Source organism: Peromyscus maniculatus, chromosome 14, assembly GCF_049852395.1.
Source record: "Peromyscus maniculatus bairdii isolate BWxNUB_F1_BW_parent chromosome 14, HU_Pman_BW_mat_3.1, whole genome shotgun sequence".
Taxonomy (NCBI): Eukaryota; Metazoa; Chordata; class Mammalia; order Rodentia; family Cricetidae; genus Peromyscus; species Peromyscus maniculatus.
This window is the reverse complement of record NC_134865.1, coordinates 89046107-89062239: the sequence shown is the minus strand read 5'-3', so window position 1 is coordinate 89062239 and position 16133 is coordinate 89046107. Positions and strand designations below refer to the sequence as shown.

Here is a 16133-nt window from a genome sequence, read left to right as displayed (position 1 = left end):
AGAAGTAGAAGCAATAATTCCTGGAAGTGCCTGGATCCCCCGGGGCTTACAATCTCTGAATGTATTTCCACATCTGGTGCCGTGGGTGGGTGAAGCCATGACTGCCTTCAGGGAAATGCCTGTGTTGGACTCCAGTGCTGACCTCTGCCTGGGCTGCCTTGCTTTAGAACAGCGAGGTCTTGGCTACTTGGAGACTGAGTCCCTCCTGCTGACCTCAGAATTGCCACTCAGGTCCAAACACAGTTTCTCTTGAAAGATGTATATCATATACCACATAGACACAAGGTATTACCAAATTGTGACCCAAAGTCATGAAATAAATACCAGATCACACGGGCTGAAAGGAGCCACTATTGATGAGCTCATGTACTGACTCCTTCCTGCCAGCATCAACTCTCAGTGTCTCTGGACTCCTCGGTTCCTTTTCTTAAAGGGACGAATGTCAAAGTCCTTGAGAAGTCAGAACTAAGTTCAGGAATTGCTGTCCATCCAGAGGACATTTGTCACTGTAACAGTCTGCAAGCACCAGGCATGTGCACAGTTAACAGACTGATGAAGAATAAGATGGGAGCATGGCCCTTCTGCTGTCTGCCCCAGGGGCGAGAGGCCCTCCCCTTAGCACCTCTATCCCCAAGCAGCATTTTGGGGTCCCATTTCAAGAAGAAACAGAAGCAAGCAGGCCAAGTCACAGACAGCACAGAGAAGGGATGCCCTCCTGTGGCCATGTGTCCTCTGGGAAGTGGACTGCTGTATGCCTCGGCCTCCCTATATGTCCACTGGAGTCTAGGCTAGCAAGATCCCTGATGTCCTGGCTTCGATATTCACAGGACGTTCTTGGTCAATGTGGCTTTTGCTTGGCCTGCTGGCTCTACCAGGAGACTTCTTAGCAATAAATAGTTTTCCAGCTTCCTGTGGCCACCACACCACATTGTGACTGGATAAATCAGCTAAGGAAGGTACCTCAAGGTAAGTGTATAAGGACAATGTACAGGGCTCCCTCAAGACAGGGTAACTAACTGTACAGAGTTGGTATTTCCCTGATCCGTGATCACAGTAGTTGCTTCTTTTTTGTTTGTCTGTTTTATTTATTTGCTTTTTTTTTTTGAGACATGGTTTCTCTGTGTAGTTTTGGTGCCTGTCCTGGATCTCACTCTGTAGACCAGGCTGGCCTTGAGCTCACAGAGATCCACCTGGCTCTGCCTCCCGAGTGCTGGGATTAAAGGTGTGCGCCACCACCGCCCAGCTTGCAGTTGCTTCTTAAGCAGGGAACTGGACTGTGCCTCAGGCTGGCAGAGCCCCCATCCCCATGTGAAAAATAACATGGTCATATGCTGAGTGTTTTTATTTCACATTCCCACAACAGGAAGGTGCCCACTGCTAAGATGGACAAGGGACAGCCTGAAGAAACTCTGAGTTACGAACATCTCTGCTAATGAAACTGGACATTAATGATAGACCAGGAAGCAACACAGCCACTTTGTCCTTGCTTGCTCCAAAGGAAATGTACCAGGGAAAGTCATAGCCCTGCAAAGAAGCCATGTGTGTCAGCAATGGGCCTCCAGAAGCTCTGGTGACGGGCTGTAGATGGTTCATACCTCCCCCTGCCTCCTTAGCATCAGTTTTGCATTGCCCATGAATGACATTTGTTGATTTTTCTTTCTACTCAGACAGCATTTATTGGACTGGAAACAGGGTAAAGGAGGCAACAGCCACTTACTGTTAGTCAAAAGCCAACAGAGTGTCACTCACAGCTGGCACTAAAAGGCATGTATTCCCAGGACATCTCAAGTCCAAGGGAGCAAGCCTGCATGTGCACATGTGTGCTCTAAGCAGGACAGAAAGAGTTCAGTGATAAACACACCTGTGGTTTATATCCAGGACACAGAGGGGGATACTAGCAAGTTCCAAGGTTCGGAAGCAATTGACGGAGAGACACGGGTAGAGCACGCACACCCGGCCCCACCTGCCATTCCTTCACAGAAGTCAGAAGCACCGTCGAGGATGTGAGCCTTACCAGGATCATGTGGCCAGTAGAGATGTCCATGTTAGACTGGACGGGCTCCTCAGACCAGGATGAAGTGCTGCTCCGAGCTGAAGGACTAGGCATCGGCCCATCGCTGAATTGGGAGGAGACACTGTTGATGCGTGATGTGTGTGGTCCCTCAGGGCGATCCTGTGGCCGGACAGACATACGCTGGCGGCATAGCTCCTGCAAGACAGCCAGGGCAGAGTCAGGGTCAGCAGCCTTCGGGGAAACCTGTTTAGAGCTTCCACAGGACTGCAGGCCAGCTCTCTTTTTACCTGTCTACCCAGTCTTAGTCAAGGCCAGCTCTAGTGAGAATCCATGCTCTTGGCCTCTAGACAGCCCATAATGATTCAGCAAGCCCGTTGGTGTGTTTTGAGGCACCATCCTTACACCCTCTGAGATCTACAAGCCACTGAAGCAAGTTGGCTCTGAGGACAAGTGTGTATACACACACACACACATCTATACCCAGGAGCAGACGCAACCCCCATCACCACATAGATCTCTAAAGCAGTCTCCTTTGTCATATTCTGGTCAAGGACAAGGAAACATAGATGGAGTGAGAATCTTTCCTTTCTCATTAGAACATAGGTCACATGGGAGACAAGGAGTCTGCTACAAGGTAAGGGCAGCCTCAGTCTAGCATTTTCTTCTCCACCCCCCCCCCCAAACAACTCCCATTCTGACAGGTGAGGATCCTAGGATCTTGGCAGCACAATCCCTTGGCACTGACCTTGACCTTTGACCTTTGGCTTTACCCTACAGCTCCCACCTTCTGGCTGACAAGAACCCATTCTGGAAGCTTCCCAGAGTTAAGACACAATGAGCCCCTCTGCATGTGGAGAAGATGAAACTGTGTCGTGAATCACCAAAATGAAATGTCATCAATAGGAGATTGGAAAGTACAGCTGAGCCCCACAGAACAGCAGGAAAAAGGATCATGCCCTCGCCAGCAGCGGGAACCAAAGGCCTGTTTAGCTAGCCAGGGCAGTGGCAGGAAGTTAGAGACCACGGCCATGTCCTCATCTCCTTCACCCTGGGTCGCGGTTACCTCTGGCTTCAGACAGAGGCCACCAGACAGAGACTCTCTCCCATCTGCTCAGCTCTCTGCAGTAGACAGACACCCATGCTCTGGCTTCTCTCCACCAGAGGTCCTTAAGAGAGTTCAACCCCCAAGCTACAGCAGGGCCCTCTTCTGGGGCTGGTGGCCCACATAAGCCTTGAGACTTGAAAGCAGCTGAGACAGCGAAGGTCATCATGGGACCCTGGACATGATGAGAAGATAAGGTGAACCCCAGAAGAGGAGACCTGTAGAGAGTGGGGAGGCCTCTCACATAAGGGGCAACAGGGGCCAACCTGGCCTTGACTCTCCTTGTTCTCTGTAATCTTTTCATACGCTTGCTGCCTCAGAGGGTTTGTTTTTTTGTTTTTTGTTTTTGTTTTTTGTTTTTTGTTTTTTTGTTTTTGTTTTTGTTTTGAGATAGGGTTTCTCTGTGTTGTTTTGGTGCCTGTCCTGGAAAGTCCTCTGACGTCAACCAGCAGAGCTGAGCATCCATGGCTGAAGTGAACATTAAAGTAGTCCTGTAGGGTTAGGTGTGCATCTCAGTGGGTGGAGTGCCTGCCCAGCATGCATCAAACACTGTGTCCCATCTTTGGCAACACACGAACCTGGCATGACATCCTACCCTGTAACCTCAGCACCAGGAAGGTGGAGGCAGGAGGATCATAAGGGAAAACACTGAACTTCCAGGAAAGAATGAAGTCTGACTGTCTCTACGAGAGGGTGTATCTGGTGAGTGGGTCGTAGGCTGAGGGTGATGGTGTGTATAGCCTTGGAGGGGAGTCAGGAGATACATGGGGCCATGTCCTGGGGATCCAAGCAGCCACTGGCCTCTACTGGTGTATATGAAGGCAGCCATGGAGGCACCTGGTAGGGCTTTCCAGGGCTCATATTGTTTCCATGATTCTGTGGGTGAGCCAGAGAGGGTTAGCATTTCCACAGAGCTGCCCCGAGGATACAGAGACAACGAGGATATCTGAGATATCTCATGATGGATGGCCAAGCATCCGGAACAGAGCAGCTTCAGAATCTGTTTGTCCCCTTGACTTCTAGGATACACATCCATTTATCCGTTAATTCACAGAGCCTGGAGCTAGAGTGCCGGACTTTGGAATCCTGGCTTCAGCCATGTCTGTATGAATGTGAGCACATTGTCTTACCACAATGGGCCTCGGTCTCCTCATTTGTGAAATGTGACAACAGTACCAACTTCACAGTCGTGGAGGGTTAAATAGCTGGGTGTGGTAGGACACTTCTAATCCCAGCACAGGGGAGGGCGAGGCAAAAGGCCATCAAGGCCCTACACAGCCAGCCAGTGAGACCTGGTCTCAAACAAACAATGAAGTGTAGACTCTGGCACAGCCGGGTGCTCACTGTCGTCATTTGCTCATCACATGGGAGAGGATCCCGGATCTGACTTCCCCGAGCTCACAGTGCATTCAGAGCTAGGCACGGACGTAAAGAAATGCTGCTAAGAACACACACTGGGCCTTCGCAGGCAGCATGGTCACGGGGCCAGGAGGAGGGGCCCACCCCTGAACAGCTCCTGTGGAGGACACGCTAAGCGCAGGTCTCAAGCTGCTTTCTGGGAGAGGGTTTCCATGCTGAGCTGGCGCAGAAGGGCAGCAGCAGAGGTGAAGGAGCATGTCTCTCTGTTCTTCCCTGATGCTGCGGTGTTCACAGACACATTCTGAACCTTCACTTAGGCAGCTCTGCTGTCTGCTGCATCCGTCTCTTCATAGCTCACATACTCTTAGGAACAAGCTGCCCAGCTCCTCTACCTCTGTGGAAATCCTCACGTCCACCACACGGCTCCACTTGCTTGTCAGGGTAGAAATGCCTCCAGGGGCTGACTGTGACCTTGTGAAAATACTTCTACCTGGCTGGGGGAGGTCATTGTGCATAAAGCCTTCCCTGGTTCCCACAGGGACTCCGTGGTCCCAAACGGCACTGTAGACACCTTTCAACATGTGTCCTGCCTTGACCATTCTCTTGGCTGCACACTGCCCAAACCTGGCCCTCCAGCCTGGCCCAGGACAAGGTACCCTGGATCTGCTGCACCCGGGCCATGGTGGTCTCCCTTCTTGCCTCATCTTCCCAGCCTTTCTGATCTGAGACCTGGGAACCTGTAGCAGTCAACCCGTGAGACTGCAGTGCTGCAAGGACTGGGCACATGGAGATGAAAACCTTATCCGTGAGCTAACAAACACATTCAGGGTGAAGCCTGGGCTACGGACACCCTGTGCAGGCCCTGGGATTATGAAGCATCAAGCTGCAACTTCTGATGTTTCCCTCCGTGGAATAGAAGCAAATCTCTCTCTATGGCTTTATTTGAGATGCTTCCCTTCCCAATGTTGACTCTCCCCCAACTCTCTGATGTACTTATTCTCTCTCTCTCTCTCTCTCTCTCTCTCTCTCTCTCTCTCTCTCTCTCTCTCTCTCTCTCTCTCTCTCTGTGTGTGTGTGAAGGTCTGAATGAATCTACCAGTCAGCTGATAGAGGGGTTCTGGGCATCTCGGTCACCAGGTGTCCCTTAGCAGCCTGTGTAGAACTGAATCCTACATGGGCCCTTCTGTCGACGGCTGCGGACAGTGATGCCTTGATGTCTTGATTCCAGCAGGAGGAAGTCAGGGATTGGTCTAACACTTTGTCCTTTGGGTTGGCCATGGTTTCTAAATTAACAGCACAAAGGCCATATTTTGTCTTTTCATCACAATGGAAACAATGTGGCCTGCTACTCAGGCTTGTGTATACGTGTGTGACATACATATGTGTACATGTGTACTTTTTGTGAGTGCGCACATGCCAGAGGTCAACATCAGTGTCTTACTCTCTTTCTCTCTCTCTTTAAGATAGGGTCTTACTAGGTATCCCTGGCTGGTCTGGAACTCAGAGATTCACCAGCCTCTGCCTTCCAACTACTAGAATTAAGAACTATCAGGGCGAACTCCATCTAATTTTTTGAGATAGGGTCTCTCTCTGAAATTAGAGCTTGCTGATTTGGCAAAACTAGCTAGCCAGCCACTGAGCCCCACGGATCCTCTTGCTCCGCCTCCTTTGTGCATGCATCACCAGTCCCGGCTTTTCACAGTAGCTGGAGAGCCAAACTCGTGTTCTCAGGCTTATTTGGCAGGAACTTTGCCAACTGAGTCATCTCTGGCCTTGTGGCTTTTAAAGTCCAGGTCTCTGGGTCTGTAAAATGATCAAGATCCAAGCTTCTGGTCTAGTTGGAATGTAGAAACTTCCATGTTCCCCCCTAAAGCTGAAAGCTGGCACGTACAGCTTCTCTGTGCTTCTGCATCCGTCCTTCTGAGAGCCCTGCCCACACCTGAGAGGGTGAGCATACATACAGAGTGACAGACGAGGGCAGGGCTTGCTTGACTGCAGGCAAGGAGGAAAGGCTGAGTGAGCACAAACATTTACACTGTAAGGATGTGAAGTCACAGCCTTCGTAGCCATCCTGTGGGCACTGCGTGTGACCAGTGTGCTCCCTGGGTTCATGTCACCTATGTTTACCACGTGGTGGTGGTAGTGGTGGGGCTATGCCAGGGACACCGGAGGTAGCTATGGACAAGTGGCAGGCATGCCATGGGTGGCACACACGTCCTACAGATTATGCTCTGAGAAGTGGGTCCAGGCAGAGCTGTGAGGGAGAGTTTTCCAGAGCAAAAGATAATTGGTGTTGCTAACCAAGCTGCATGGGCATGCTTGAAGGAAGCCTGGAGACTGCCTGACTGTGTTTGGAAATTCTCATCAATAACCTTGGCAGCAAACCATCCCCTGAATAGAGAGTCCCAGGTTAATTCTATAAATGTCCTAAAGGACAATGCAGGTACACAGGCATGTCCAAAGCATCAGTTAAGGAAGGCATGGGCCCAGAAAAACCATAGCATCCACCTCCTTGACAGCTCCGGGACTTCACCTGGGGTCACAAACCCTGCTGTGCATACAGGAGGGTTTGGCAAACAGGTTTTCTCTTGGATGGATGGCAGGCTGGTATCTACCCACCTTAATTTGAAAGAAAACGACTCCTTAATATATGCAAATTCTGGATGAAGTCTAGTAATTACCAAAGATGCCATCTGTGAGCTGGGACATCGCTTCAGTGAAAATAGCCCAGGGCTGTCAGTACAGCCTGGAGTTCACCAAGAAGACAGAAGCTTCCTAGCAGATCGTGACTCAGCAGCCAACAGGTGGCTGATTGCTCATGAGTGAGAGAAGCCCATTTAACAGGACACTCTGGGTATCAGATGCTGCTGTAGGGTCAAGAGCAGCCCACAGAATTCCTTTCAGAAGTTCCTGCACACACTGAGAACAGTAACAGACAGCTTGTGCTATACCTGCCCGGAAGGCTAGAGCTCAACAAGGGAGAGTGTGCCTGTGTCTGTCTGTCACCTTTTTCTATCCAAATTATTCTTCAACAACGAAGAACAGCCGCAGTACATAAGCTAAAATACATTCCCGGATAGCAAAGGGGAACACTGTGTCACATGGCATTTTAGGAAAGGGCTCTGTGTCTTTCTAGAATGAGCTCAGGTCTGTCTGGAGCAGGCCCTGTGTCTCTACAACGGGATCCACATCTGGAGCAGGCCCTGTGTCTCTACAACAGGATCCACATCTGGAGCAGGCCCTGTGTCTCTACAACAGGATCCACATCTGGAGCACGCCCTGTGTCTCTACAACAGGATCCACATCTGGAGCAGGCCCTGTGTCTCTACAACAGGATCCACATCTGGAGCAGGCCCTGTGTCTCTACAACAGGATCCACATCTGGGGCAGGCCCTGTGTCTCTACAACAGGATCCACATCTGGGGCAGGCCCTGTGCCTCTACAACAGGATCCACATCTGGAGCAGGCCTTGTGTCTCTACAACAGGATCCACATCTGGGGCAGGCCCTGTGTCTCTACAACAGGATCCACATCTGGAGCAGGCCGCTTTCTCTGTGTCTTTCTAGAGAGGTTAGTTGGTTCAGGGCACCTGGTTTTGGGCCTCTCATGTGTTGAGAAAGTTGTCGAGGAAGTTAGGTGAAAGATGTGTTCAGCTCCTAATGGGAAGCCTGTATGTCCTGTACGAGGACAGCCATGGAAGAAGAGTGTGACTTTGCAGGCGGTTCCCATGGTGACAATGTCAGTGACTGTGACTTGCTTCTACTCTTGGGAAGTAAGCATCTCAGAGACTTCAGTGAGAGAGAGAGGCGTGCAGTGGCTTAGGATGAGACTCTAGAGCTGAACAGCCCAGGTGTAAGTCCCAGCTCTGCTGCTAACATTGGGGTGACAAAGCACAAATTCTCTAAATCCGTGTGATGTGGATCAGGACTCCTCCCGCAGGTTTCTGGGAGGAAGCTAAGTTAATGTCTGTGAGGTACAGAGCACAGCTTGGTGCCTACTCAACATGCAGCTCTCACCAGCCAAGGGAACTGACTCTCTGGAGATCCTCACTGCAGGATACTGCAATCCCACAAGGGCTGCTCCTACTGGACTAAGGCCGCAGGGCCACCCACACCACACCTGTTTTGATATCTAACCTCTCGATTTACCAAAGTTATTACTCCCCTCCCCCCATTTCCAGGTAGAGCCATAACAATTAGAATTTAAAAAAAAAAAAGACAATTGTTCCATAATCCTCGAGTCCACATAGAAAGACAGAGAAAGTTCCAGGTCCATAGGAAGAGGAGGGGTCTGGTTGTAGCCTCTCACCAGTTAATAAGTCAAGGCTTCCAGCGTGAGTAACATCTGCTGTGAGGGCTGCTGACAGAGGTAGCTCTTTTTCACAGAGCCGGTTTATGCTAACACAGTAGCCAACTGTGTCTAAGGCCAAGGTCAGTGTGACCTTCAAGTGTGGCTTTACTCCTTTCCCAGATAATTTTCTAGGAATTGGAAAAAAAAAATCCTGTTTAAAGTAAAAGAAAAAAAAAATCTTAACTTCTCTGTAACCCTGTGACCTAGTGTTTTACGGTCTCAGCGCATCCTACTCAAAGCAAAAGAACCACCCCGCGATCTCATTTAGATTCCTTATCAACCCTCAGAGATGTAACTCCAGAGGCTAGAGAGGCCAGTGACCATGCTCTCAGATGTGCCTCACTGTCTGCTTGAGTGCCTTTCTCTTTATCCTCATGTGAAAATTCATGTTTAAAAAAATGTCTTTTAACATAGGGGCTGGAGACAGTGGTTAAAAGCCCTTGCTACACTTGCCAAAGACCCGAGTTCGGCTCCCAGCATCCCCATGGAGGCTTGCCCCCACCTGTAACTCCTGCACTAAGGGATCCAACTCCCTATTCTGGCCTCTGAGGGCACAGGGGTTGCACGTGCACACATATAAAAATGTGGGCAAACACTCATACACATTAAAAAAAAAATCTTAGAACTGGAAAAAAAGTCTTTTAATAAGCCCTAGTTCTGCTTCATACAGCTCATCCTGAAATTACTTTCTGTAGAAAAGCCAAGAATCTGGTTTTACATGAGTCAAGGTTCCTAAAAGATTACGGGGGCTACTCCAGCTGCTGCAGGTGACAGTGTGGGGCTGTGGCCCCAACCCTGCCACTACTGGTTCACCTCTTAGCTTTTAATGCTGTATCGTTAAACCACAGCAGTGTGAGCTGCGCTATTTTAAGATAGCCACATGGCATGTGGCTTGCTAAGAAGGGTAAGACACAGAGGGTCTGCAGCCTGCAGCCAATCTCTCCTTCAAGCAATCTTTGGGGTATAGTACTATTTTCATCATATGCAGAGCCCAGTGGGCAAGTCCAGGGCACTGGGCCCCAAACGCTGCCACCTGTGCCCTGTTGGCCTACTCACGGGCTTGGAGACCTTAGAGCTGTATCTCTAGAACAGCATGTACAGAGTCCCACAGTCCCCGTCAGCTCTGGACTGGGGAGCTTACGCCACCCAGAACAGGTCCTTGGGGCGTAAGGACACAGACTCAGTTTTCAGAGATGCACACAAGCCTTGTGAGACCATCATTGTCTCTTGCTGTGTGGCCGTTTGCTTCTGCTCCTTGCTGAGCTCAGGCCCTGGGAGGCTTCTGCAGGGCCCTCCAAGTATTTTATACTTCTTTATAGCACAATTTGCAAAATAAGTTGAATAGGATTCTGGGGGCAGAAATTCATCCATACACACAATAAGCAAATGCCTCATTTCTCAGCTTTGCGTCTGACGGGGAAAATTACAGAGCGGGAATCACTCCCAGAGAAAAGACCTGTCACTCTCAAATTCCGGCAAAAGACCAGGACTACAAAGGCTGGGGAACGCTCCCGCACCTTTCGAGGAACAATCGGCGGCACAAAGCTGAGCCTGACAGAGTGTGCACACAAAGGCCGCCTGGGATTTTTAGGGTTATTGGTGGAGCATAATTAGTAGTAACGGGACAAAAGTAAGGAAGAAACATACAAAGGCGCAGAGGGAAAATGGTTCATTATGATGTGCTGGGCGGGATAAAGGCCAATTACTCTGCAGGCTGGATACAACCCTAGGAGGCCGCCCTGAACCCAGTGGCCCCGGAGCAGGGTGGGGTGGGGGGGTCGCTGCTCTCCTGAGCAAGGGCTAGGGAAGTGGTCCCCTGGTGCCTGCCAGACCCAAATGGTAGAGAAGCCTGTGCTCCCCCACCTCCAGGGGGTGAGGGCATGTGACCGCAGGGTGTCCTGCCTAAGGAGGGAGACGCCAGGCTGGATCCAGGCAGGAAGACACTGGCCGTTGACAAGTCGTAGGTGTCTCATTTGTGCTTTCCAATTCCAACCACGTAATCGTTTTGTAATACAAATAACCAATAGAAGGCGTATTTAGCATTCATAACGTTCTACATTCAATGTGACGTTCACAAAGCATGCAAGGGAGGTATGGTCGTTCAGGATGAGAAAGAACACTTATTGAGGGTTTCTTGTTTACTTACATCTCCTCATTCATAAGCATAATTTCATTTCACTGGCTTTTATGCCATCCTGAACTAAAGGTTGCAGAGGAGAACTTTCGGCCCTAAGTGAGGGCTACTTTATACAAACACTCCAAAAGAATCTCTCTGACGAGCAAGTCACCATCGCCTTCCTTACTCAAGGGCAAAGCAACAGCAGGCCCCAGAGTGTCACTTATTCCTCACTTGTGACAACCATTCTCATTCTAAATGGTTCTACCCAGCTACCTAGCAACCACCTTCCAGGTGATGTGGTCCTAGCACCTCCAATGATCTCTTCTGTTCTTAGCTTCAAGGTGCCCAATATGTAAATGAGCTTTTATATTTCCACATGGGCACATGCTGGCACACCCACACATCAGGAAGACAGTCTTCCTCAGAGCCACTCCTGAGCTGGGCTCTGCTGAGATCAGCAGGACAGCAGCTCAGAAGGCCTTGCTGTCAGGTTCTGGACTGCTGGGCGCCACCCACCCAGCCTCCTGGGATTCCCTGTGCTGTAGCCCTGAGCTCTGCAGCAGTGTGCACACAGCTGTGTGATCTGAGGTACTGTGCCTCACAGCTTTGTGACTAAGCAAAACAGTGCTAGGAGAGCAATGTTTATTGAACAGTACTGAGTAATGTTCCCCGTCTTACAAGATGTTTTCTCAAAATAAAACTTAAAGCAGACACATTTTAACTGACATAAGAGAAAGATGGCTTTCCTTGCCTCTCTCAGTCTGGAACTGTCTCGGCAGCATCTGACACTAATAACAGAAAGACAAGCTCCCTCCTGCAGGCACCCGCCCCAACAGCCCCCATGCTCTTCTGAGCGCATATCACAGCCAGCCATGGTAGAACCAAGCCTACGCTGCTGTTTCAGTCCATCCTGCCTCCTGAACAAGGAGAGGGTCATTCCTGCCTGTCTTCTGTCTACAAAATCAGGGCTTCAAAAGATACATGCTTGTGGCACCCAGGTAGCACGCCAGCATACTTCGGGGGTCCTGGACACCCCGCACCAGGGAGCAATGTGAGTCCTTAAAAGGGCCACCATTTGGAATGGGAGTCAAGTCCTACTGGCAGAAACCCCAGCTTCCTGTCTGATAAAAGAGAGGTGCATGGCTCAGCTCTCCATGGCCCTGAAAGAGAGCTGGGATGCAATCTCCTGCCCTACTTCAAAGTACCGAAGAGCACGTGTCTCCTCTGACCTGCAGGCAGCCCAGTGCCCAGAGATGAGAACTTGCAGCTAAATCACTCTGCATGCTCAGCAGCTGCCAAGTTACTGATTGGCATGCCCCAGAGCTCAACCACAGCCCTTCTCCTTCAAGAGTTCATCTGCATTTCTCCTGAGGAACAGGCCAGTGAAATCATGGAGGAGTTGTAAAAATAAAAACATGCAGTGAAAACAATTTAACAAGTATACTCACTCTTATGTAACCCGTGGCTAAGATGGGCTTCCCTTAGAAGCTGCAATGCTTCACCTGGAAGTGGAATCTTCAGATGGAGAACAGGGTACATCAAATGTGTCATGCTGGGACTCTTCCAGATGTTACAGGGGGGTGAGCAACACAGCTCACAGGACAGGAAAATAAAACCCCTGCCTCCAACATCTGAGGACTCCCCACACAAGGAAGTTTCAAGTGCTCCCCGGGGAAAAAAAAAAGCAAGTAGTGAATTCCAAGTTCATAGAGTCCTCATGATCTCAGCAAGTGAAGCCAGCCTTGGCAGCCTCCATGGGCATTCATGGCTCAGTTTCATATTCAGACAATTTGAAATAGCTGAGTCAGTAAGAAATCAATCATCTGTCTTTTGGGGCAGCCTGGGTGTGACACAGAGTGAGGCTGGGACAGACACTTTCCGCCAGAACTTCTCCCCATCTTCCTAGCTTTTTTTTTTTTTTTTTTTTTTTTTAGTAAAAGGCAATGGGGGAGGGGCAATCATTTGTCACCACTGTCATCCTCACCGACAACATCTGTAGAATACTTCTCACACACTCTTACAGTCTCCAGGAATCACGCATGGTGGTTTTCAGGGGTTGGAAATGGCCTCCCTGCACAGTGGCTCTCTGTGCATCAATATCTTGGTTCACCGTATTGACTGATGGCCATTGATCACCCGCAGGCCCCCGCCAGGTGCTGCAGACTGTGCAGATGCCACCCTCTGGGAAACCGAGGCTGGCCTCAGCCCTGTGCTGGAGGGAGGGCAGGTCGGATAGGAAGAGTGCTAACCACACGTCGTGTGCATGACTGCAAATCGGAAGGGTGTGCGTGGGGGGGGGGGGGAGGAAGCCACGGGGCTCAGCCTGGTGTTCAGATGGGGTCCGAGCACCGAGAGCTGACAGATGGGGATGGTGGGCACCGAGGAGAAGCAGGGCCTCCCTGGGGCGGGGGTCAGAACAAAGGCTCAGAGCAGAAGAGCACAGGAGTGGCTTGAGGCTGGGAGAAGAGGGGCCTAGGACACAAAAGGTATTCAGGCTTCCATTCTGCTGCTGCTTAATTAAGCCAAAGGGCAGGGCCATGGGGGTGTGTGTGCTGAAGCAGCTGCTCCGAGACCCTCACCCACCCTTCCCCCTCTTCTCCCTCCACCAATGCAGATATCAGTGAGCATGGGAGTGCGCATGGAGTGCATGCAGGAGCTCCAGTGCCCCAGGGTTCAGGTGGCTGTGCGAGCCCCTGCCCAGGGTTTCACATCTATGGCACTGGTGAGGGCCCCTCTGCACCTGAGGGACAGAGTCTGCTCCTCTGTGGAAGGGAAACTTGTGAGGGGGCAGGGGTCCACGTGTCCAGTGTGAGGGAATAGACCCACCAGGAGACTGGCCTAGGGACTGCTGGGACTGCATCTTCCCATCGCTGCACAGCAGTGCTGCCCTGGGAGTCCACTGGAGACGTGCAACTGCAGCCAGGAAGGCGAGGTGATGGAAACAGGGAGCCCTGGGGCCCCCCCGAGTGGAGCACCACCTCAGGCCAAAGCAGCAGCTCCGGAAGCAGTGACAGGTTTTCTGCTTCTCAGTTTCTCAATGGGGAGGGAGTCACTTAGCTCTCAGTGTTTTTATTCCCCACTGAATCTGGTGGAGGAGAAGAGAGCCACGGGGATCTAGGTGGGGTGGGAATAACATGGAAATCTGCAAAGTAAGAATAATTTCCATCTCAATTAACTGTCTTGGTTTACTTACAAATCTCTATTTTATTTTCACCTACTTAAAACCTTGCTGTTTTGGTGCAGGGCACTGGGCATGCTTGCCCAGTACTTTCCCACTGGACTACATCACTTGGCTTCAAAACACATGATTTCTGGCTTCAGTGTATTTTAAGAGCCTATACAATGGTATTCTGTGGGCACTTCTTCATGTAAATTTATTCTGCTTCACTGTCTTTGGGGAAAAAGGGGGTAAAAATGACAACAATCTCTAACTATATTAAAAAAAAAAAGAAAAACAGACTTTTGGCTGTCCTCAACAGATTCCTGCCCCCTATACTTGGTGTGAATGTCACCTTACACACGCATTAGGAATAAACTTTTCTAATTGATCTGACATGAGATGTCACAAAGTCACATTGTATTCTTCAATCACCACAGACTCCTGGATTTTAAGATATTCACCTTTACTTGTTAATGTGATTATAATAAATTATAACAGTTAAATAACTGTATGCACAGATACATACAACCTTACATCCAAACACTTAATTTTGCTGCTTGCAATATTTCATGTGCTAAAACAGATCTTGCGGGCTGGGGATGTAGTTCAATTGGTAGTTACTCGCTTGCATAGTATCCTGGTTAATTTTTTTGTCAACTTGAATAAGCTAGCATTTTCTTAGAAGAGAAACCTCAATTGAGAAAATGCCTCCATTGGGTTGGCCTGTAGAAATGTCTGTAGGTCATTTTCTTGATTTATGACTGATGTGGGAGGGCCCAGCTCACTGTGGGTGGTGCTGTCCCTGGGCTGGTGGCCCTGGGTTCAATGAGAAAGCCAGCTGAGCAAGACAAGAGGAGCAGGCCAGTCAGCAGTGCCCTCCATGGCCTCTGCTTCAGTCCCTGCCTCCAGGTTCCTGCTTGGGTTTCTGCCCTGGCTTCCCTTCATGATGGACTGTGATGCTGAAGTGTAAGCCAAATAAACCCTTTCCTCCTCAGCTAGGTTTTGGTTATGGTGTTTTACCATGGCTGTAAAGAGTCAACCAAGCCACTGAACATACACAAAGCCCTGGTTTCCATCTAGTACCACGCAAACCAGCCACTGTGGTGCACACCTGAAATTGAACACATTTGGAAGGCAGACAGGGGAAGCAGAGTTCAAGGTCATTCTCGGCTATATAGATGGGTTCAAGATGAGCCTGGGTTGTGTGATACTGTCTCAAAAAAATATCTTGAAAGACTGCTGGTTCACACCTCCCTCTGCAGTGGGTTCTTTTGTGTTTGTATAAACAACCCACCACAATTCCCTCCTTGATTGACAGTGATTTTCCCAAGCAGAAACTGAACACTTGGGGCATCAGAGTAAAAATAGGATTGTCAGGAAGGAAGGAAGGGAGGGAGGGAGGGAGGGAGGGAGGGAGGGAGGGAGGGAGGGAGGGAGGGAGGGAGGGAGGGAGGGAGGGAGGGAGGGCCGCAAGCATGCAGAGTCATCCCCGGACAGGAGAAAAGACAGCCACATGCTTCTCCTGGCAGAGACCACTGTTCACTGCCGCCCTCTGCCTTTTCTCAAACTTCTGCCTTGTGCCCCAAGGAGACTCCTTTCTTGTGGGCTCCTCATTTTTCCTGGGACAGCCCCGGGCTCTTATTTGCTTCAAGTCCTCACGCACCTTGCCTGGCTACCCTGAGCTCCCTGGGTGTCATCCCTGTCCATCACCCCTACCAGGCCCACGGAACTGGTGTCCTCCCCAAATGGTCTGATGCCACTTCCATGAGAAACTGAGTTCAGCAAGTTTCCACTGGTTTGGAAGCTTCTGCTGTTAGGGGAAATAAACTTTCTGGTCTCCTTCCGAACTCTGCAAACCCCAGGTCTTGAGGTTACCTGGGGCTCCTGAGGTGTTTACTTCTCAGGGTACAGGGGGCTTAGGACAGAACCCAGCACCTGGTGAAGCTACCACCCAGGGCTGGAGGGAGGAGGGGAGCCCGGAGCAGAGGAGGAAAGGGCTCCTGTCTCATGGGGTTCCCAGAGATCAGTG

General features: G+C 50.3%; 1 protein-coding gene across 1 annotated transcript in view; it reads right to left on the bottom strand.

Moving 5' to 3' along the window:
• Nucleotides 1-16133, bottom strand: part of Ptprn2 (protein tyrosine phosphatase receptor type N2) — a 723788-nt gene that overhangs the window by 95095 nt on the left and 612560 nt on the right. Inside the window, exon 14 of the mRNA XM_006988296.4 lies at nt 2015-2209. Within this exon, the coding sequence (XP_006988358.1) occupies nt 2015-2209 (195 nt within the window). The remainder of the gene's footprint in view (nt 1-2014; nt 2210-16133) is intronic.